The 22,867-nt window shown below is 41.9% G+C and overlaps 1 protein-coding gene across 1 annotated transcript; it reads right to left on the reverse strand.

Annotated features, from left to right (window-relative positions):
- Positions 1-1,619: 1,619 nt before the first annotated feature.
- nefma (neurofilament medium chain a) lies at positions 1,620-8,677 on the reverse strand. Its single transcript, XM_066646052.1, has 4 exons — positions 7,974-8,677; positions 7,079-7,450; positions 5,305-5,429; positions 1,620-4,136 (listed from the first exon to the last, which is right to left on the reverse strand). Exons 1-4 carry the CDS (start codon positions 8,586-8,588, stop codon positions 2,477-2,479), a joined length of 2,772 nt encoding a protein of 923 aa, XP_066502149.1. The 5' UTR covers positions 8,589-8,677; the 3' UTR covers positions 1,620-2,476.
- Positions 8,678-22,867: the final 14,190 nt, after the last annotated feature.

A 22,867-nucleotide genomic window follows, 5' to 3' on the forward strand; every position in this document is an offset into this window, starting at 1 on the left:
GCGCCCCCTCCAGGGTGTATTCCTACCTTGCGCCCAATGATTCCAGGACGGCTCTGGACCCTCTGCGACCCTGAACTGGATAAGTGGTTACAGATAATGAATGATTGGATAAATGAACCAGACGTGCAGCAATTTTTGTTTTGTCTGAAGGGTATTAGCATGCTTGCTAGCTCTGTCAGCATAGACTTGTGTTTTATACAAGCCAAGTAGATAATTAACTAGTTTGTGCTCAGCTGTAACAGCCTTCTTGATGAAATTACTGACGGACAAATATTTAATTAATTTTTAATTATAAAAAGCGAGACCTGATAAGCTGTTATGGTTTGAATTTGGTTCAAATGTTGCTTACGTATGAAGCTGCTTAAGGGAGGAATGAGCAAGGTGCATATGGTGTTGAGACACATTCTATATCTTCACTCTTTATAGTAAAATACTCAGTAACTGTAATACAGAGAATTCTATATCAGGAAGACTTGTTCCTAAAGATTAAATGTAAATCATTTACAGAAATGGAACTTTACATTTACTTATACATTTATAATGTGTACATTCTAATACATTTATTAATAGATGTTTGTCTGCGGACAGTCATTCATATTGATTCAGAATATCTCTGTGGTCTCCAAATGGATGTATCACAAGTAACTTCACTGTGTCAGACTTTAAAGTCATGAAAACTTGACCTGACCATATATTATTTTTGACTAATATAGCTTTATTGTTTATATATAGACTTTGTTATATGAAAAGCATATCGTTCCAAAGATTTTATTGTAGGAAAAAAATAGTTTCTATCTCTGATGCCCTGATGCAACATTGTTTGGGATTTAATATATAACTGTGCAAAGGAATATGAAAGAGACCTTTTGTTTTACATTCTTAACATCTGTCTTATTTTAGCTCCTGTGAAAGCTGAATATAATGGGATCTCGTATGCAAATTCGGCATGTGATGTATGTTAGTGTAAGTAAATGCTTTTAGATTTGTAAAATAATCCATTATAATTCATTTACCCAAAATGAATTATTAATTGAACTGAATCAATGAAATCTCTCTCTCTCTCTTGCTTTCTGTCTGGATAAAATGTATATATTTTATTAATGAATTTACATTGGGTGAAATGACAAATGCTACCCTAGGGTTGGAGAAAATAGAGAGAATTTTACTTGGAAAAATGTAGTCAAAATACAGTGATAGTGTAAAAATACTATCATTTAAATATATTTAAAGTAAAAGTTGTGTGAGATGTGGCAATTAGTGATAAGGTTTTATGTTTATATTCATTTGTTTAGATGTTTCTAAAAATGTGAAGAAAATTTCCTAGTCTTAGAAATTTTCAGTAAATTCTTTTAAAGTTGGAATAGAAATATAAAGAATAAAAGTAAGTATTTCTTCTTAAATTATATCTAAATGTCAATAAAACTTAAGAAATATACAAAATGTGTACTCAAGTATTGTCCACCCCATCATTAACTTACATCCAATAAGACTAATAAATAAATATCCAATAAACTATTATTTTATCGTACAGTTTACAAGACTCTAAGCACGTCTGATCAGTTTACAATAACCCTCATGTAAATAAGGAACAGAGAACACACGAGTCTGGCATTTTTTATTATGATGTTTATTGAGCAAATGCTGAAATTCATTGTGATGAATAAAGACATGGGATTGCAAACAGTAGCACCTCATTAATGTTAAGAAGATAAATTCAAGTCCGTCCTACGCATACAAGAATGTATGTGTGCGCATAATCAGGATTATTTTCATTTGCACTCATTAGGTAAACATAATCAACGACGGTAAAAAGCATGTTTAAGGCTAGGAGTTTCTTAGTTGCTTTATGTACTGTATGTATATGGTTCATGGGCTTACTGTATCATTGTCATCCTTTGTATGGAACTGAATTTTATTGTAGGTTTTGTTTGGCTCAGTTTGTATCCTCGCATTTTGCATTTGTAAGGCTACTTCGTCGACTTCTCTATTGCCCGACATACATTGTCTTCAAAAGAAGTATTAGTTAGACTTGACATACATTTACTCCACTCTCTCAGCATCCATTCGTAAGCTGTGCAAATCTCTAGATAACTTTCATACATACAGATTGTTTTTCTACCCCACGGAGTGGGGAGCGTGCTCCCCCCTGAGCTGACATGCAGACGCCCCATTACCGGTGCCCACCCCACCTCAGCTATTGCAGACTGAAAGAAAGAGATCAAAGCCCCCTATACCCCCACCCGCATCTGCAGCAAAACCAATTTAAAGCTGTCACTCAACATGCATTTTGTATTTTAGCTTGCCGCATCTTATGGCTTCTTTCTATGCTTTTTTTGTTTGTTAAATCTTGACAGTGGTTAACGTAATTAAGTACATCATTATCTAGCTTTATGTATTCTCTGTAATGTTAGTTTCTGATTGAATTGCTAGTTTCCTCCTCGGCTCCTCCTCTCTTGAATAATGGTTAAGCGCTTCTTTACTCCGTCTCTGTGACCTGCTTAACGGACTGGGTGGACACCTTCTCCACCTTCTTGGTAGACACCAGCTTCTCCTGGACCAGCTCATCTACGTCCTTGACCGTCTCGGTGACTGTTATGGACTTGGTCACATGTTTGGCTCCATCCTCTCCAGTGGTGATGGTCTCCACTGTTTTGGTGATGACCACCTTCTGGCTACTTTCGTCTTTGGTGGGGCTTTCGTCCACTCCATTGGAGATCACCTCTTTCTTGTCATCTTCTTTCTTATCAGCTTCCTTTTTGCCCTTGTCAGATTTTCCTGTGTCTTCTTTCTTATCCGTCTTCTTGTCGTCAGACTCTGGCTCTGTTTCACTCTTTTTGCTAGGCTTTTCGGTCTGTTCGACCTTTGTTTCCTCTGCCTTTGCAGGTTCTTTCTTCTGAGGCTCTGCCTTGGGGGCTTCCTTCTTTGGACTTTCACTCTTTGGTGACTCACTCTTGGGTGATTCAGCTTTTGGAGCTTCTTTCTTTGTTTCCTCTTCCTTCTGAGGCTCTGACTTGGGCACCTCTTTTGGGCTCTCACTCTTTGGAGATGAAGCTTTAGGAGATTCACTCTTTGGAGATGATTTTGGGGACTCTGCTTTTGGGGATTCTGCCTTTGGGGATTCTGCCTTTGGAGACTCTGCCTTGGGAGACTCTGCCTTGGGAGACTCTGCCTTTGGAGATTCTGCCTTGGGGGATTCTGCCTTTGGAGACTCTGCCTTGGGGGATTCTGCCTTTGGAGACTCTGCCTTGGGGGATTCTGCCTTTGGAGACTCTGCCTTTGGAGACTCTGCCTTGGGGGATTCTGCTTTTGGAGACTCTGCCTTTGGAGACTCTGGCTTGGTTGCAGTGGCTTTGTCCTTGTCAGACTTGACCTCTTCTTTGTCATCTTTTCCTTTCTTGTCCTCTTTTTCAACCTCATCCTTGACTTTCTTACCCTCATCCTTCTCTGCTTCTGTGGTGGCATCCTCTTTTTCTTCTGCCTCTTCTTCTACTTCTTCCTTTTCTCCAGCACTTTCTTCATCTCCAGCATTTTCCTTTTCAGGTGAAGCCTTTGATTCAGGTGCCTTGGCACTCAAGACCTTTTCCTCTTCTTCCACTTCCTGCTCTCCTTCTGCTTCCTCACCTTCTTCAGCGTCTTCCCCCTTCTCTCCCTCCTCTTCATCTCCCTCATCTTCTCCTTTTTCTTCATCCTTTCCTTCCTCCTCTTCTGCTTCTTCTTCTCCTTCTTCTTCACCTCCTTCCTCTTTGTCTTCCTCAGCCTCTTCAGCAGGAGCACTGGCGCTCACTTTAGCTTGAGTTGAAGAAACCACTTCTTCTTCTTCTTCTCCTCCCTCACCCTCTTCTGCCTCTTCCTCTTCTTTAGCTTCCTCCTCTTCACCCTCTCCTTCTCCTTCAGCTTCACCCTCGTCTTCACCCTCGCCTTCATTCTGTTCAGCAGCTATCTCCTTTGCCATCTCTGCCAAGGCCTCATCCAGCTCTGATTTCTCATCCTCCACTCTGGTCTCCTCGATGATCTCCTCCACAAACTTGTGCTGGACCCTCAGTTTGGGGGGTTCAGATTTGACCTTGGGGCCTTTGGTGACTGTTTGGCGGTAGGGGAAAGTGCTGAAGTGGGTCTCTTCTCCTTCAAGGAGTTTTCTACAAGAGGAGATTAGGGATCAATTATTGTTAGTATAAAAGTAAGGGGCACAAGACAAAATTAAAGCAAATGCCTCAATAGTAAACTAGTTAATTTCCAGTTCCACAGTAAGTGGTAAAGCAAATACCACAGTGCAATTTGAGTATCCTGAAAAGCGCTATACAAATATAAAATATTATTATTATTATTATTATTATTATTACATTCTAGCACCTAAGGCTACTGCAACATTTAAGGTGGAATTGGGAATTCTTGAGATGACAAATAAGAAGTTGAATTCAGCATCATGTTACAGAACATATGATATATATTTGATTATTAAACAATTCTTAAGTTTTACTATGCCTTAAATTTAAGTAAAGGCCAGCAGCAAGACTCTGATATCACTGCAGACTGGCAGAGTCTGGTAATACTTCTTGTTTATTTGTATTCTGTTGACGTATAATGCTCCAAATGGTTTTTCACATTTTGTGTATAAGGAACTCAGTTCCAAGGAGGTGACACTAAAAAACAAGGCTAGGGTAAAAATCATAAATGTAATTGGGCCTTGATCATTAGTAATGACTCGGTCATTTAAACATAAAGTCACTTAAAATCTCTCATCTTTAAAATGTAATATTAAAGCAACACTAGGTAGCATTTGTTCCTTAAAGTTACAGCTTCAAAATCATTGTGATGCTTCTCTGGCCTGTAATAGGGAGAATAGAGCCTCTGTTATTGCTACTCTGGGCTTAGCACTGCAGAAACTGCACTATGTACCTTTAGGAGAAAGGCTGGAAACCTCCTCCCCTCACTCAACCTCAGGGTAGGTTTTGGATAGTGTGGTAAAAGTGAATTACACTTTTCAACAGTAGGGGGAGTTCAGGAGCAAAAATACTAAATAATACCTAGTGCTGCTTTAAAGTAAAAGGAAAAATTGAAGTCAGAGTAAAAAATATTTGATTCCAAGCAAATCTGAATCCTTATTATTGGTCGATGAGTCGTAAATGTTTTGTAATTTCTGTAAAAAGCACATTTTGAAGATTATATCAAAAATGGAAAATGACAAAAAAGAAGATGCGAGCTTTGTTCTGACGGTGATGATACTCTCAGTGTCCACTAGGACCCATTGTGCACCATGTGTCATTTAAATGACCTCCTATGACTAAGCACTTTGTATTTATTTACCTGTATGCTGCAATCTCTATGTCCAATGCCATTTTGACATTCAGGAGGTCCTGGTATTCGCGTAGGTGTCGTGCCATCTCCCATTTCGTGCTCTTCAGCTCGTTATCCAACTGGTGAATTGTTTCCTAGAGATTCCAACAGAACATTGTCTCATATTAGTGAGCAAGGAGAAAAGGGTGGGGGCGGGGGGTTGGAGGGGATGCAGAGATATAACAATGATGTCATCCAGAACAAGAACAATGGCAGGAAATTATTCTTTACAATGTAGATACCCTTCTTGGGTCCCATTTGTAATGGTCAAGGGCACAGCTTTATCCATCTCTCTGCAGTGTATGCATTTGTCCATTGACATGCTCTCACTCCCTTCACATGATGGTATCCCCAGTTATGACGCAGTAAGCGGCTCAAAAGCAGATTACAGTACAGCACTGACTGCATACATTCCAGTAACATCTGGGGAACTGAGGGATCTTTGAGGAGACTGCTGAAAAAAGAAAGAACTGCAGAGAGATGGGTAGACTGCATAAACTGATCCAGCACCTCTCAGCTCTCTGCAACACGACACTACTGCACTGCACCGTGTTCATCTCTGCAGAAAACTCAGCTCACTACCCCACAGCCAGCACTGCAGTGCTTTACTGCCACCCACCCCAACTCATCAGGATTACTAATGCCTTCAGTTAAGAAAAAAAAGACTATTAGGCGATCAGCTAATCTCAGATTCGTTTACAATGCTTAGTCAGATTTTGCAATGATAAGCACATCAGGAGAATGAAGGAAGAAACATGAGTCAGCAGTTTTTCCATGCAGCTCAGGGTATTGTCAGTATTATACCATTACTTCTACAATTATGCCATGGAAAATCTATAGCATTCTTTTACTGATTCTATAGTAAACTGTCATATTTATATAAAAAAATAATAAACAGCTAAAACACTACAGCAGTAAATAAACATTAAAACACACATATTTACTTTAAATATTCATTAAAAATGTAACAAGGAGTAAACTATTATTACATATCCTATAATTTAATTTATAATAGTTGAATATTAATTATGACAATTTAAATAATCTTTTTGAATTCATATATATTTATGTATTTTTCTTTTTTTTCATAGCAGAGTAGTTGATAATAACTGGGCAGATGTTTTCAGTTTATTCTTTTTTTTTTTTTACATAAAATGTAGTTAGTAAATAGTTAAACAAAATAAAAAGACAGTTGCGTGTATCGTTAGGTTATAGCTGTGGTTATAGTTAAAGCTATATGTTTGACTATAGTTACCATTATGTTAAAGTTAAAGTTACTCTTATTGTGGTGGTTATGCTACAAATACTGTATTGAATCAGTTGTTATGCTTAGAGTTATAGTTAAAGTAGGTTTAGATGAAGGTGCTTATAGTTTGTTTATAGCTATAGATACAGCTATTTCAAGTAGTTATATTCAGTTATAACTATGTTATAAATATAGTTGGTAGATTGGTACTGTAAATGCACAGGGCTCTATTTTGACTTGCAAAGTGTGTGATACAGTGAAAGTAATAAACTCGTACATCTGGATGAGGTATATTAATATTTTGAGAAAAGCTGGTGAAGTCTGACCTCTATTTGCATGCAGCAGTGTTAATAATCACTGATAGCTAGTTATGGCTGATATTAAAGGTTAGCTGTAGTTACAGATACACAGGTTAATAGTAGTTACAGTTGAAAGGCGGTGTGAAATAGACCTACATCAAAATGTTATTGTTTGTTTGTTTTGTTTTCTTTTGTTTACCTGAAGGCTGGAGAGGTCTGCACCGTGCCTCTCTTCTGCGTCGCTCAGTTGTCTCTGGAGAGACTCTCTCGTGCCCCTGGCCGCCTCGAGCTCCGCGCTCTTGGCCTGCAGCTGGCGGCGGTATTCTGAGATCTGGTCGCGTGCGCTGCGAATGGCGTCCTTGTTGTTTTCGGCGGCCTCCGAGAGCGCGGCGCAGCGGCTCGAGAACCAGCGCTCCACCTGCTGCACGCTGCGCGCGGACTGACCCTCCAGTTGGGCGCGGATCTCGCGCAGCGCATCTGTAAGATCGGCGCGCCGTTGTTCGCGCGTATCCTCCTGCTCCTGCTGCACCTGCTGTTGCACGTGCTGCACCTGTGCGAGCAGTTCGCCCACCTGAGGACAACAGAGAGTGAGAGAGAGAGAGAGAGAGAGAGAGAGAGAGAGAGAGAGAGAGAGAGAATTGAACGAGTGAACAGTTGAAAGGGCGCCAGATCAAATCAAATCAGTTGGAAGTGGCTTGTACGATAGCTGTGTTTTTGTGTGTGTGTGTCCTGACAAAGTGTGTACACCTTAAGGGTGTGTTCGCTTATTTTCACTGAGGATATAAGGATAAAAAGTAGACTAGCGTTGTCCGCACTTGTGAAGACCACTGTAGCTACATCGTGTCAGTTCATGCGTCATAGCCGCGTTAATCCTGACTAAAGGAACACCCTGCACGGTCACAGTGGACTGTAATCAAGTTGTAGACATAAACCCTACATGATGAGCCCAAACTTCCCACTCTGTAAGTAAAGTGAGACAGGAGTTAACTTTCCGTTCAGAAAAGAGCAGTGTCACCGGTACCCAAACTTCTGCAAGCCACTTCATACATTTCAGGATGCCTTTACGTACGGAACTGACCCCACTCCTCGCTCACCTCTTCCTCGTGGTTTGCGCGTGCGAAGGCGATCTCGTCTTGCAGCGCGCGCGCCCTCTCTTCCAACTCGCGGCGCGCGCGATCCGCGTCTCCGGCGTCTCGATTCAGGGCACGCGTGGCAGCCTCGGCCTCCCCGCGGGCACGCGCCTCCTCGTGCACGCGATCTCGCAGCCGCCGCGCGTCTTCGTCGGCGCGCTCCGCGTCCAGGCGGGCTTGGGCCGCATCACGGTGCGCGTGCTCAAGGGCGGCGCGCAGCTCCTGCAGTTCACGTGCGTACGGCTCGGCGAGCTGAGTGCGCGTGGCGTGCGTCTGCCGCAGCGCACGGATCTCGTCCTCGAGCTGGCGGTTCTGCTGTTCCAGAAAGTGAACCTTGTCGATGTAGACGGCGAAGCGGTCGTTCAGGCCCTGCAGCTGTTCCTTCTCGTTGGAGCGGGTGTAGTCCGATTCCACCGCGCCCTCGTTCATGCTCCGCTTATAGACGGCGGAGGACGAGATGGGGCTCGCCCAAGTCTGCGAGAGGAAACCGCTGCTACCGCTGCTGCTGCGGCTGTAGCTCGTCCTCGCATCCATCGTCCTCCGGAAAGGGCTCCCGAGAGCGTCTACGGAGAAACTCATCCGAGCAGATGAGGGGGAAAGGGGAATGGTTTAAATATATATGTATGTATGTGTGTATGTATGTATGCGTGTGTATATGTGCGTATGTGTGCAGTGTGGCTCTCAGCGCTCAGAAAGCTCTCGCCCAGGGTTTTTATACCGGAGGCTCAAGAAACGGAGGGAGGGCTTTTCTGACAGCACCATTGATCCGGCCACAGTGGGCGGGTCCCAACAGCCATCAGTGCACCATCAGTGGATCGAGCAGAACACGTGGCGGGGGGAGCCAAAATGTAAGTGGAGAATTTAAAAAAAAGTAAATAAATAAATAAAATGGGTTTATTGGGGTCATTATAAGGGTTTTTATGTGCTGTCAGACCAGTGTTTTATATGATGGATTTCAGCAGTAAGGTCAGACTAGTCAGTCCAGGAGGCTGCCATTTTCAGCACCATGGACAGTATCAACACGCTCCAGCTACAGCAGCAGTCTGTGAATAAAACCCTCAGCAACATAAAGCTGGTATCAATTTAGTACACATCATATAATCTCCACAAAAAAACAAAAAAGATGAACCAAAACGAGCAATTGCAACTACAGGCTTGCTCAATGACAGCTGTGGGCTAGAGGGGTAGCACTGGGCCCTAGAGGCCTGGCACTGCATTGTGATGATGAAGCAAAATCCTATACATTTGTGATGATCTGAAGTGCTTTTTGTGATCCAAAACGACACACACCACTTCCTCATCGCTAATTTTCTCACAGCTGAATGCATTTGAACCAACTAGAAATGTTGCTGGTGTAAATCTTCCACAGGATCGTAGAGACTGTTGTGGCAACAAGCACAGTTAATAGAGTCTCTGTAATAGGAAAGAACCATTTCAGATCAGTTATGCATTTAGTATAGGACTCTGTTCATGTTGTGGAGTTCAGAAGGTCACACCAGTCGGTAAAGAAGTCCGTTTCAGCTCCATAGAGAGCACCATCACTGGACAGGACACAGACACAACTCTGACTATCTAAACATGCAGTGAACTGTTGGTACTTTCAAAGGCAGAACACCTCAGTGGTGAGGCCCTTTTCAGAATGTACATACTAAAATGCTTCTACAAGGGTCCTTCTGAAAGGGCGGGGGCTCTAGAGTCATAAAAGAACCATGTGATTGCCTAAAGAGTTCTGTGCCTGGTTAAATGGTTTGTAACCTGTAAACAGCACTATAAAGAAAATGGTTTTCTACATTGTTCTGCCGTCACATAAAAACCACCTCAGTGTTTCTTCAAGCATTGTTCATTTTATCCGCTCCATCTGCCATATACTTAAGTGCACAACGAAACTATATTAATTCCACCTGTTGCTCTGCATACTTTGTATGCCCTCATTCACTCTTTCCTTCAGTGTCACTGCAGCGCTGCTGTGTTTGATCTATTAACACACCACCACCACTTCAGTGTCACTGCAGAGCTGAGGATGATCCATCACACCAAACATACCTGCTCTGTGGTGTGATGGATCATCCTCAGAGCTGCAGAGACACTGACGTGGTGGTGGTGGTGTGTTGTGCTGGCATGAGTGGATCAGACACAGCAGTGCTGCTGGAGATGTTAAGAACATCTGTGTCACTGATGCACTGAGAATAATCCGATGCACAATGTCCGGTGGGCAGCATCTTGTGTCCATTGATGAAGGACTAGAGGACAATCAACACAACAGATGAGCTGCAGAATTTGCCTCTGACTTTACATCTACGACACTGATCAGAAAGGTGCATGTGTCTAATACAGCGATCAGTACGTGGTCCATGAATCCTGACCATTGAGGAACAAGACTAACAAGTATACAGAGCAACAGATGGAAACCCACACTATGTAACTGTAGAACTACAAAGAGAACCTTTATAAGAAGTAGAACAGAGCATTGAGGTCTTTATTATTATTATTATTATTATTATTATTATTATTATTATTATTATTATTATGGCTGACTTGTGTATAGTACCAAATATCTATCTAGAACCCTTCCAAGAAGAACATCTGTGTGTAAATACTGTCAGAATTCTGTATACAGGTCTGTCTACATTACACTATTCAATACACTCTATAGTTTAAGGGTTCTTTACTTATTGCAATTTCAAATAATTCTGTTTCAACAATTAAACCTCTTTTGTGACTATATTTAGAACATTTTTTTGGCTCAGAGTGTATGACAGATTGCCAGAGTTAATAAATTAAAGAGCCTGACTTTGTGAACAACATCTAACTCCCACTAGCACCAAACACCAACTACAGCAGACAGTGTGAAATAAATCAATGCATAATGATATAAAGCATGACTGCACTTTCAAAAGACAAGCAGTTTAATGCGTACAACATTTAGCTCTCTTACGAGGACTAATTTCATCCAACATTATATATTTTCTTCAAGGGTGCAGTGGAATTTTCCAAAAGAATATGTAAGAGGCACTGGTCATAATCTTATTCTTCACTATGTGAAGTAACACACCAACTGCTGGTTTCGCTAGAACAGAACTGCTTATTGTTTCTATGTCATTAATGAAGTGAAAGGAGTTTGCCTTGTACAGAACTACACAAACGTCAGCGCCTACCCTTTGTTGATTTAATATCCATTCAAAACACACAAATTGTTTTATTTAAAACAAAGGCTGCATGTCTGTGGTGATTAGGCATACGATAACATTGAATAAATTGTTGTTAATTGCTAAACAGAAAAGGGGACTCTTCAAAACTACAAGAGCTGGTAATCCAATAAAAATGGACTTAAACATATAAAAAGCTTCAATCTTTCTACTGTTAGAAGATAAATCAGCAATAAGGGTCTGAAAGTGTGCTGATGTTTCAAAAAAGGAAACAGACAAAAAAGAACATTTTAAAGAAGGAACTCAAAACACGATGTTGTTTTTAGGGAAATAAAAGCCCACTTTAAGAATCCTTATATTTTGGGACACAGGAAATTAATTCATTTTCTGTAACTGCGTATACTCCGGACCTGTAATCATTGGGCACAAGGCAAAAACACATACTGAACAAGGCACCAGTCAATCACATGGCATCACACACTCACACATTCATAAAGTTATTGATTTGTGGAAGTAAACAGGCAGTGACCTGAGGCAAGGATTAAACCCAGGCGTGTCACTGTTGCACCACTGAGGGTCCGTGACTGAACTTTTGAAGTGCAAGAGACTTTAACAAAGGCAGAATGGACAGAGTGAATACAGTAAATATGATGTATTTTCTACTCAAATCCCAAATTAATACCTTGTTCTTAACTGCCATTCTCACTGATTATTAAATGACTAAGGGTTGATGGAGGTCTGTGATTTTAATACAGTATTATTATTAATAGAGTATGATGCCTGATGCTGGATTTTGGTGAAAGAGTGAAATAAAACCTCATTCTCCAGACCACACACGTACAACTCGTTTAAACAATATGGCATAAAAAATGGGTCTGGCTCTTTCCTCCAGGGCGGAATGTCCTTTGCCTCGTCTGTTATTGTATCAGCTTTAGTTAGTGTCTGTGTGCGCAGAGTTGGGGGACAGACAGGAGATTCATCCTGCTGAATAGTATTTAATTACCTTCCCCTGATAAAGACTCTGATCTTGGCTTCTTGAGCAGTCTGATGAACGACTCTTCAGACTGCAGGAGACCGTGCTGTGTTCTTCGCGTTTCAGAGCTCAAACACAGGCCCTGGCACTGTCATAAAGACCCTCTTATATGTTGAGGAAGAGAAGCTTTACTATAAGTGTTCATCCATTAGGCTTCATGACATGTGGTTGGTGTAGATGTCTGCTGACTTTAACATGAATACCAGGGTTCAGTTCCCTATCTTGGTAAGCACTGTCCCATCATGTTACACCAATAACTGTTCTTGGGTAAGACTCCTAACACTACAGAGGCCTTAGATGTCTACTAAATGTCAGAAATGTATTTGTAAATGTAAATTAGTCCTTCATGACAACTGAGATAAACATTTAAAGCAATATATCAACAACAAGTGTCAGTTGTTATAACACTTTCTAGGGTGAAGCTAACTTAAGAAACCTTTATGTCAACTGACTTTGTTTGGAATAAGCCATTATATGTGTTGGTGTAGGTTTATATCAGTTACCAGTGAAGACCTATGTAAGTGTTATGAAGCCGTATGAAAGGTCATCTACAGTAAAATGTTACCTGTAAATTAGATAACTGTCCATTTCCCCTATGTTTTGAGGCTTATAAGGTAATATACAGTAATATAAAGATTTGCAGTGTGATACTCTGGCTTGTCTCTCCACAGAAATCCAAGGTTAAGGAATGATAAACACAATCAATGTAACCTCAATGATCCCAAAACTTGCAGACAACATTGGCCTAAACTCTGGAAAATCCTCCATTCACACGAACGCACTGTATATACATGGATCAGCAATAACATCAAAATACCTCCTTATTTCTACATCTATTTTCCATTTAATTTGCTTTATTTAGTATTCATATAAGTGTACTCTGTAGCTCTACAGTTACACACCATGTAGTCTGTAGTCCATCAGTTTCACTTCATATTTGTTTCTCCTCTTTCAGGACCCCCACAGGACCACCACAGAGCCTATGTGATTGATCATTCTCAGGGCTGCAGTGACACCGACTGTCGTGGTGGTGGTGTGTTAGTGTGGACTGTGCTAATATGAGTGGATCTGATACAGCAGTGCTGTTGGAGTTCAGCTGATTGGTGTATATCCAAGGTTTGTGAACACCACTGGTGAATTTAGCTATTTTACATTGCACCCACTGCTGACACACGCATGCAGCTGCACTCACACACACAGACTGTATCTGTCTAGAAAAGCATTTCCGAACAACTGGGAGGGCTTGCTATAGACTAAGGAGGTTCAAAATGGCGTAAGCTAGAAAAGTAAAGACTGCAGCAAAAAGGGGTGGGGAGAAGCTGCCTATTAATATCATTGATACACATATAATATGCAATAAGATACTGTACAACAATTCAATAGCCACTTTTTAAAACCCTAAAAATCGTGTGCTTCTTTGTTCTTCGTAAGAAGAAATGTCCTTTTGACCTTTAGATATTGACATATTCTACATTTTCCCTTTAGTTCTCCTTCTGGCTTTTGTGTAGCCATTATCTACAGTGTAGGAGGTGTGTTGCTGCTCATGAGGCTGGGTATATGTGCTGACCACAGATTGTTATAGCGAGAGAGAACCCTTCTTCTCATAATGAGGAGGGGTTCCGCATTTGTCTGGACACCACACCCTCAGAGAGCACTAGCACAGACCAGCTGAGCAGGGGGGATTCTGGTCTGAAACCACTGACAGGTGTACAATGCTAAGCAATGCTTTCACTGAGTACACATTTATAGACAAGACTTTTAACTATTTAATTCACATCCATCTTCTTCTGTCAGCGTTATTGATTTTCGTTCCTTTCACTGCAGTGTGATGTCATTGCAAACTCAGTGACCGCACTTGCTGCAGATAATGCAACGGTGTGCTTCCGAATGCGGAAGTCTGGAAGACTGTAATTGTGCTGATTGGTTTCTTTTCTGCAGAGAAATAGGTTCAGACTAATCATATTTCCAGAAATTGATCATTGCTATTTAAGCACCAACATTACAAAGGACAATGGATCTGTTCCACTTAGGGCAATGAAATTAGGAGTTTGGCATTAATCACTGACTTGATTCAGTTATTTCCACTTCAGCTTCTTTCCATTGTTATGTTTGGGCCTCTGAGAGCACAGCCCCTTTCAGCCAAAGCAGACTGGAGGCACTCATGCAAGACAGTACAAAGAGCACCAATGACGCTGCACATCTCAGCTGCTCCATGCGCCCCCCAGCGGCCGTCCCATCAGTTTCATCAGCCTCCACCAGCACCCCCCCCCCCCCCTTAAATGTGTAAATCAGCCTGGACCAGCGGAACAGGAGGCCGAGCTCAAGGTGCTTTTGTGGCTGTGCCTTGGCAGAGAGATGTGTTTTAAAATTCAGCACAGGCCTGCTCTAAGCACTGCAGAGCACTTGGAGCTGTTTCAGATGGCACTGCAGCACAAGCACTGCCTGATAGAGGCAGCAAGGCTCCAATAATGTCTCGTTCTCACGTGAGTTATTACTGTGGTGTTTTCAGGGCAGTGAAACATATGGGCTTAGGATGAGCGTGACAGTGATAGGGTGAGTGCTGAGAGTGCTTGTTTATTGCTATGAAGAGCCGTGTAGGCTCATGGCACAGTACATAGAATTATGGATAAGGAGAGACATTATCTATGATGTCAGTGAGTATGTAAATGTAAGTATGTGTGTGAATATGAGAGTAAGAGAGTGACTGAGTGAATGAATCGTGAGGGTGAGTTAGTGAGTCTAACAACTTTGGTTTCTTGTCTTTCGGTTCTTTTCTGTAATATCCTTCCACAAGCTCCCTAGTGATCATTTGTCTCCTAGAATGGAAATGGTAATAAAAAAGGGAGGTTGGTGTTCAAGTCCCGCTCCAGGTGACTGTCTGTGAGGAGTTTGGTGTGTTCTCCCAGTGTCTGTGTGGGTTTCTTCCGGGTGCTCCAGTCTCCTCCCACTGTTCAAAAACACACATTAGCAAGATTGGCAACTCAAAAGTGTCAATAGATATGAGTGTGTAAGTGAATGTGTGAGTGTGTGTCGCCCTGTAAAGGACTGGCGCCCCCTCCAGGGTGTGTTTCACCCTTGCACCCAGTGATTCTGGGTAGGCTCCGGACCCACCGTGACCCTGAACTGGATAAGGCAGCAACAGCATTTAACCATTATGCTGCAAATAGCATGTGTCCTCAACACAATATAAAGGATGGAACCCTGTTAAAGATTTTTGCCAGAACCAAGAAACAACATGGAGTCTGTTTTTAATGTAGATATTTTAGGTATTTATCTCTGAGAACTCAATGAATCTGAAGGATTCCTTGAGCTTAACTTTTCCCAGTCAGACTATCGGCTGCAAAATAAGCTTTCTGGAGTGTTATGATAAAGTACTGCAAGGGAACATGAAGCGGTGGGGCTGCTGATTCAAATCTCCGGACAATACTTTCTGCTAAATCACCCCTTAGGGTGTTCTTCTGTTCTCTGTAGCCTCCATCTAAGAGAGATGCAGTGACTCAGCAGAAATGAAGGTAATATCTTCTATGCGTAAATATGTGTGATCTTCATGTCCTGCTCTGTGTATCGTCACCGATTCAATGGACTGGACTTGTCTGTGTTGAATATGTTTCCCTGATCATGTTTTATTCATTCCAGCAGGCAACGTGGGGGAGGGAAAGTCTGTGTGTGTGTGTGTGTGCTTCAGAGATAGAGAAAGACCCCTGCAGGGCTGTAAGGTAGTGATGTATAGCACTGGTATGACTCAGGAGCCCCCTGAGACTGGCTCCCTGGATGAAGATACACATAATCAGCACATCGATGCAGGAGTCCAGCAGGATCATGCGAGTGGAGAGGGGTAACGATCTGTAGCACTGACAGTCTCCAAACTCCATTACACAGACCTGTGTGTGTAGGCACACGATCAATGGGCCCAGAGGTCTGACGATGTCTGTTAGAGGAAAACTGCTACAGACATGGCAACACAAACTGTTCTAAAACGTTACATGGTTAAACCTTTCTATTGGCTTCGTAATGACTTGTGTAGGCCCCATGTATTGTTATGGAGAACTGAGTAGAAGTCAGAGGTCACTCTTCCTTTATTTAAAATCAGCAATGCCAGTTGTTTATCCATCACTGAATTATACAGGGCGGCACAGTGGCGCAGCAGGTAGTGTCGCAGTCACACAGCTCCAGGGGCCTGGAGGTTGTGGGTTCGATTCCCGCTGGTGACTGTCTGTGAGGAGTTGGTGTTCTCCCTGTGCCCGCATGGGTTTCCACAGTCCAAAAACACACATTGGTAGGTGGATTGGCGACTCAAAAGTGTCGGTAGGTGTGTGTGAGTCTGTGTTGCCCTGTGAAGGACTGGTGCCCCCTCCAGGGTGTATTCCTGCCTTGCGCCCAATGATTCCAGGTAGGTTCTGGACCCACCGCGACCCTGAACTGGATAAGCACTTACAGATAATGAATGAATGAATGAATTATACAGAAATATACAAATATACAGTTTTCCACACTTCCAAAGTTCAGTCTTAAAGGTTAGTTGAATCTGTGTCCCCCCAGTCCCAGTAGTCCATAACACATTAAGTGATGTTGAGATCAGGGCTCTCAGAAGAACACAAATCTCTGAGAACACCAGCTTTCTTTCTTACACTGGTAAATTTTCCTAATTTCTGTCTATTTTATTCTTTCAGCAATTTCTTGACAGCTTTTTAGGAAAAATAGTACAAAATAATAGTAGTATTAAATTTGAACTCATTTGAATTTGAACACATTTTGTTTCCCCTAACTCTGACCTTCTCTAATATTCTATGCACCTATATCATTTTCTCAGAAATTTTACTTAAACAATGAATATATGATGTATTCCCTCACTCTGTGCGCCCATGAACAGGCCTTTAGTAAAAATCGCCACTGTTCAAAGAAAAACATGTATCTCAGATATAGTCATTTTAAAGTCAATGTAAAAAGATTTAATTCCAAGTAATTTTGGAGCATTTCTATTGGTCCATTCATCATGAAATTTTCACACAATGTGAAGGACAGCTGCTGTGTTCAAATTAATAAAAAAAACACAAAAATGGAGATGTGTTTTTTTTTTTTTAATGGAAAATGACGATAACTGACATTGGACTACTCCTCTTTGAATATGTCTTTATTATGTTAATTCAGTGCAAGAGCTGGATTGAACAGAGAGGTATTGTAAGGCTACAGCTTGTTTAGTTAAAGGAGACTGGATAGAATGAAGCTGAAGGACAGAGCCACATGTGGTGAACAAGGTGCCCTGACCCAGACGGCCATAAATATAAACTCTTCCTGAAATGTCAGCTGTAGTGTCCCTCTCCCTCTCTCTCTCTCTCTCTCTCTCTCTCTCTCTCTCTCTCTGGCTCACACTAGCTTTCTCAGCAATGTCAACCATGACACTGCACAACAAATTTAATATGAGCATCAATGCCATATTGCAATCATTAGTTTCTCAAAGCTGTGTGGTACAATCAATGTCACTCTGTCACACACATTTATACTGAACTGTGATACATCTGTTCTTTCCTGTCTTTGTCATTCAACAGATGTTACTGAGATAAAGATGTTATGTTGCTAAATAAATTCAACATAATTTAGTTCAAATCTGCATTCCAACAGCAAGCGAGGAGTGAGAGAGCAACTCTGCCTGCCTCTGACATTTCTCCAGACTCCTGCTTTCATCTTCTCCCTGCTTCAGAATGATGCAACTGTTCATTTAGGATTGCATTAGGGGCAAGCAGAAGAGAATCATGACATGAAATACAAGACCTTACTTCTTTTTTATTATGACATTTAACCACAAGGAGAATTAAGTTTCTTTTTAGAACATTTTTAGATATTTATCATTTGTAATCCGCAATGTGCTGTGCCTCAAAATGTGAAAATTGAAGAGCGCAGAATGAATTTTAAACAGAATAATTGTGAAATGTAATGAATAAATAAATAAATACATTTAGAAGATGAGAAGATTGAGAAAGTTCTCAAATACAGAATTAGACTGAGAGGTGGAAGAAGTGGGAGAGAGAGAGAGAGAGAGAGAGAGAGAGAGAGAGAGAGAGAGAGTTTGCCAAAAGTAAAAAGTAAAAACTCTCTCCAGGATTTCATTCAAGCTTGGCCTCTCAAATCATATCACACCAGCCCCATAGTTGTCACGGCAGTTATTAAAAAAATATATACTTTCTGGACTTTTCTGGAGAAAGACGACATGAAATAATCCACATCCTTTCAATAGAAATTAGTGTAAAAGTAAAAGTTTGAAACATAGTGTGTTTTTAAAGTTGTGCATGGCCTGTCTGCACGCTCCAGGCACCTTCATGCTTGTAGAGAACTGATTTAAGGCTCCAGAGGGAGCGCTGGGGTGAGCGAGGCTAACATTGTTAAGAGGTGTGTGGAAGCTGGCTGCTTTGAGGGGGTGACATTAGAAGTATTAGTCTGGAGTCGAGGCACAGAGGGAGCAAGTGACTCACGCTCAGAGGAGACAGGAGACAAGGGTGGAGCCACTGATGATGATGATGTCATACGGTACATCTGGGTGGGGGTGAGGAAGAGAAGTTGTAGGGGAGGGGTTACCCAGGATCTGCAGTTTATCTGCAATGCATCAGCAGCTCTGTCCCTCTCTCTCTCTCTCTCTCTCTCTCTCTTTCTCTCTCTCTCTCTCTCTCTGTCTCTCTCTCTCTCTCTTTCATGCTCTTTCTCTCCTTAGATTTTGAGTCTGTAAATAATGCAATGAATACTACAGCACAGTCTGCATCACACTTTCTGAGGAAACAAGCATATCTCGACCCTCAACTCTCCAGAAAGGTTGACTTAACATGAGAAGGAATATACATCCTTAATTTTGCATGGGCTTCAAAGGAATATGATTTTGTTTTCCATGTAAATTTGAAACATTACTTTTAGTCAATCCATTGTGAATTGTTCACACATAGTAAAAGGCAACTGGTGTCTTTAAACACACACAAATCAAAGATCTTGTTCCTACAAACACAACAGAAACATAATGATGCACTTTCTAAAAAATGATATGCTTGACATAGTGGTCACTCAGAGTTACAAAGGCATGTGATAGCTGATTATTTTGACCTTGAATCTTCTTGGCCCTTTGAGGTAGATCAGAAAGAGAATGGGCTGTGGAGTCACGTGATTACAGCTGACCAATCAGAGTGTGAGTCTCCTATCAGGTGAGAGCCGTTAAACAAAGATGATCACATTAGTGAAGTGTGTGTGTCAACACTGTGGTCTCTAGGGGGACAGGAATACTCTACACCCCCCTTCTGCCTGAAGCCAATACAATGACTTTCCGCAGCAAGGAATACAAGCTAGATGCACAGGCATGGACACAAACTTAAATACATATACCCACTCACTCATATAGAGGTGGCTTACAACTAGTTACACATGCAGTTAAAAGTACAACATGGTGCAAAGTTCATAGACCACCCTGCCTTATTTTAATTAATTCATTAATTCATTGTCTGTAACCACTTTCTCCAGTTCAGGGTCGTGGTGGGTCCGGTGCCTATCTGGAATCACAGGGTGCAAGGCAGGAACACACCCTGGAGGGGGCGCCAGTCCTTCACAGGGTAAAATACACTCACACATTTACTCACACCTACGGACACTTTGAGTCGTCAATGTTTCTGGATCATGGGAGGAAACCCATGCGGACACGGGGAGAACACACCAAACTCCTCACAGCCAGTCACCTGGAGCGGTGACTACAACCTACAACCTCCAGGTCCCTGGTGCTGTGTGACTGCGACACTACCTGCTGCACCACCGTGCCGCCCCTAATTTTAATTTCAAGTCCAGAAAACAAAACAACAACAGAAGAAAAACTTCTAGTATTCACCAATCAGCATGAGATTATAACCACTGAGAGGTGAAGTGAGTAACAATGATGATCTCTTTAAGGTCATAGGTGGGAAATAAGAGGCAGCAAGTCAACAGTCAGGTTCTGAAGTTTATGTTCGAACACGGAAAAACTAGAGAGTGTACAACATTTCCAAATGAACAGGTCTTGTGGGGTTTTCCCATATGCAGTAGTTAGTAGTGATGCCCTGTGACAGATGCCCTGTGGCTTGTCCAGGGTGTGCTCCTGCCCTGTGCCCAGTGATTCTGGACTTATAGTGACCTTGAACAGGATGAAGCAGTTACAGAAGGTAAATGAATGAGGTGAGATAGCAGCTTTTATAATAATAATAATAATAATAAATAATACATTATATTTATATAGCACTTTTCTAAAACTAAGACGCTTACCATAGACATTTCTTAACAAACAGCACAAAACATACAAAACATTAACAGTACAGAACAGGCCTCACAGAAGTTAGAGGAGTATTATAAACAAGGGGAGAAAAGACATTTTTTGTGTGTTTTTTTTTTTCATTATAGAGAGAGTGGGAGAATGTTGAACCAGAGGGGGAAGAGAGATCCAGAGTCACGGAGCAGATCCAGAGTAGGCACCGTCACCACAGCTGTGGAGACTGAAGGGAGGGACAGTGAACAGCCCGGCTGAGGAAGACCTGAGAGTGTGATTTGGTTTGTATGGATGGAGAAGAGCAGACAGGTATGAGGGAGCAAGGTTATTTAGAGCTTTGTAAGTAAGAAGAAGTATTTTGAACTGAATCCTGTACTTTATGGGAAGCCAGTGAAGATGTTGGAGAACAGGCGTGATGTGTTGGTGAGAGCGAGTGTGAGTGAGATGGCGGGCAGCAGAGTTCTGAACAATCTAAAGTCTGTGGACGAGCTCAGGAAGAGCTGATGCCAAAGAGAAGAGAGTTGCAGTAGTCCACGCGGGTGGAGATGAAGGCATGACTAAGGATTTCAGCAGCAGATTGAGAAAGAGACGGCCTGATTTTGGTGATATTACACAGTAAAGTAAATAAATCACAAGGCTTAGTCTCTGTCAGTTGTGCTGGTACGTTGCAGATGTGTAGTCTGTTGTTTGAACGTGTATCTGTTACTGTATGCTCTTTGCATTATGTCTGCAGAGAGTGGTACTAAGATGAAGGGTTAAAGAATGTAGGTTTGGGGGTAACTGGGCCATGGAGTAATCAGCAGGCAGGATTCACTGAAGCGTTTCAGTAAGTTTGTATATAAATCATTAATGTACACATCTAATTTTCTACCCCTTCCTCATTCAGTGTGCTTTCAGATCTGACTCTCTACTCTACTGTGTTATTATTGTGAAGGCGGTGATGGTGATGCTGATAATTATTATCATTATTATTATTAGTAGTAGTAGTAGTAGTGGTAGTCGTAGTAGTAATATTCTGTATAAAATATTTAAATTATTTTTTAAATGTTGTTTAATATATAAACTGTTATTTTAAAGTCAGTATGTCTAATAATCTGGTGGCACGGTGGTGCAGCAGGTAGTGTCGCAGTCACACAGCTCCAGGGACCTGGAGGTTGTGGGTTCGATTCCTGTTCCGGGTGACTGTCTGTGAGGAATTGATGTGTTCTCCCAGTGTACGCGTGGGTTTCCTCCGGGTGCTCGGGTTTCCTCCCACAGTCCAAAAACACGCATTGGTAGGTGGATTAGCGACTCAAAAGTGTGTGAGTGACTGGGTGTGTGTTGCCCTGTGAAGGACAGGCGCCCCCTCCAGGGTGTATTCCCGCCTTGCGCCCAATGATTCCAGGTAGGCTCTGGACCCACTGCGACCCTGAACTGGATAAGCGCTTACAGATTATGAAGGAATGTCTAATAATCAATAGCTCATTATAAGAGTACTGGAAAAATATTTACTGGAGCAGGTTTTATATCCACTTTGGCTTGTGTGTGTTTGCGGGGTGGGGGAGACTCTATGTTAATCAGATATTGATCGTTGTCAATGGTTGTTTGGTGGGAAGGTGGGATTCTCTTCACTCCAGATATATGGGTAGAAACATACACATCACATACATCTAGTGAAAACTATTCTAGAAGAATTTTGCTTGTTTAAAAAAGTAAGTTAGGAAGAGTATCTAGAAATAGATCAGCAAGTTTACAACACATGCTCTAGCAAAATTTACAAACTAAATACAAAATCATACACAGTTTCTGAGTCTCTCTCTCTCTCTCTCTCTCTCTCTCTCTCTGTCTTTCTTTCCCCCCCCCCCACACTTTTTTTCCTCAGGGTCACTAAGGACATACTGAACTGCACACACAGCTTCTCGTCCTTTCTCTCTCTCTCTCTCTCTCTCTCTCTCTCTCTCTCTCTCTCTCTCTCTCTCTTTCTCTGATGGACGTTAAAATCACAGAGGGCTTAAAATAGCACCACTATTCCATACAGATAAATAACCCAAGCTAAGAAATAGCCAGTGGGCTGTTTGGGTGGGGGTTATATTGCTGCAGAGGTGTTGAAATCTATCAGATTCTTATTTTCTTTTTTTTTCATTCCCTGGATCTTCTCATTTTCTCTCTCTATCACCGCTGCTCCATAATTCCTGAGAGCTCTCCAGTGATCACTAAATTCACATTACAGGGCTTTTCTGCAGAGTCACTCTCTCTCTCTCTCTCTCTCTCTCTCTCTCTCTCTCCCTCTCTCTCTCTCTCTCTCTCTCTCCCTCTCACAGCCACCCCTCTCCCTGTCCCCCCTCTCTCAGTCCCTCTGGAGTTTAGTTTTGTTGAGCATGCTCTCTTCTTTGGCCTTTCATTCAAAGCTCTGAAACAGCAGCACACTGAGATATAT

Source organism: Hoplias malabaricus, chromosome 15, assembly GCF_029633855.1.
Source record: "Hoplias malabaricus isolate fHopMal1 chromosome 15, fHopMal1.hap1, whole genome shotgun sequence".
Lineage (NCBI taxonomy): Eukaryota > Metazoa > Chordata > Actinopteri > Characiformes > Erythrinidae > Hoplias > Hoplias malabaricus.

Excerpts from the sequence above, each read along its gene's own strand:
- nefma (XM_066646052.1), bottom strand. The coding sequence starts at position 8,588 with ATGAGTTTCTCCGTAGACGCTCTCGGGAGCCCTTTCCGGAGGACGATG. Across the intron at positions 7,451-7,973 it reads GCGCAAACCACGAGGAAGAG|GTGGGCGAACTGCTCGCACA; the intron begins GTGAGCGAGGAG and ends TGTTGTCCTCAG. Across the intron at positions 4,137-5,304 it reads ATAGAGATTGCAGCATACAG|AAAACTCCTTGAAGGAGAAG; the intron begins GTAAATAAATAC and ends CTCCTCTTGTAG.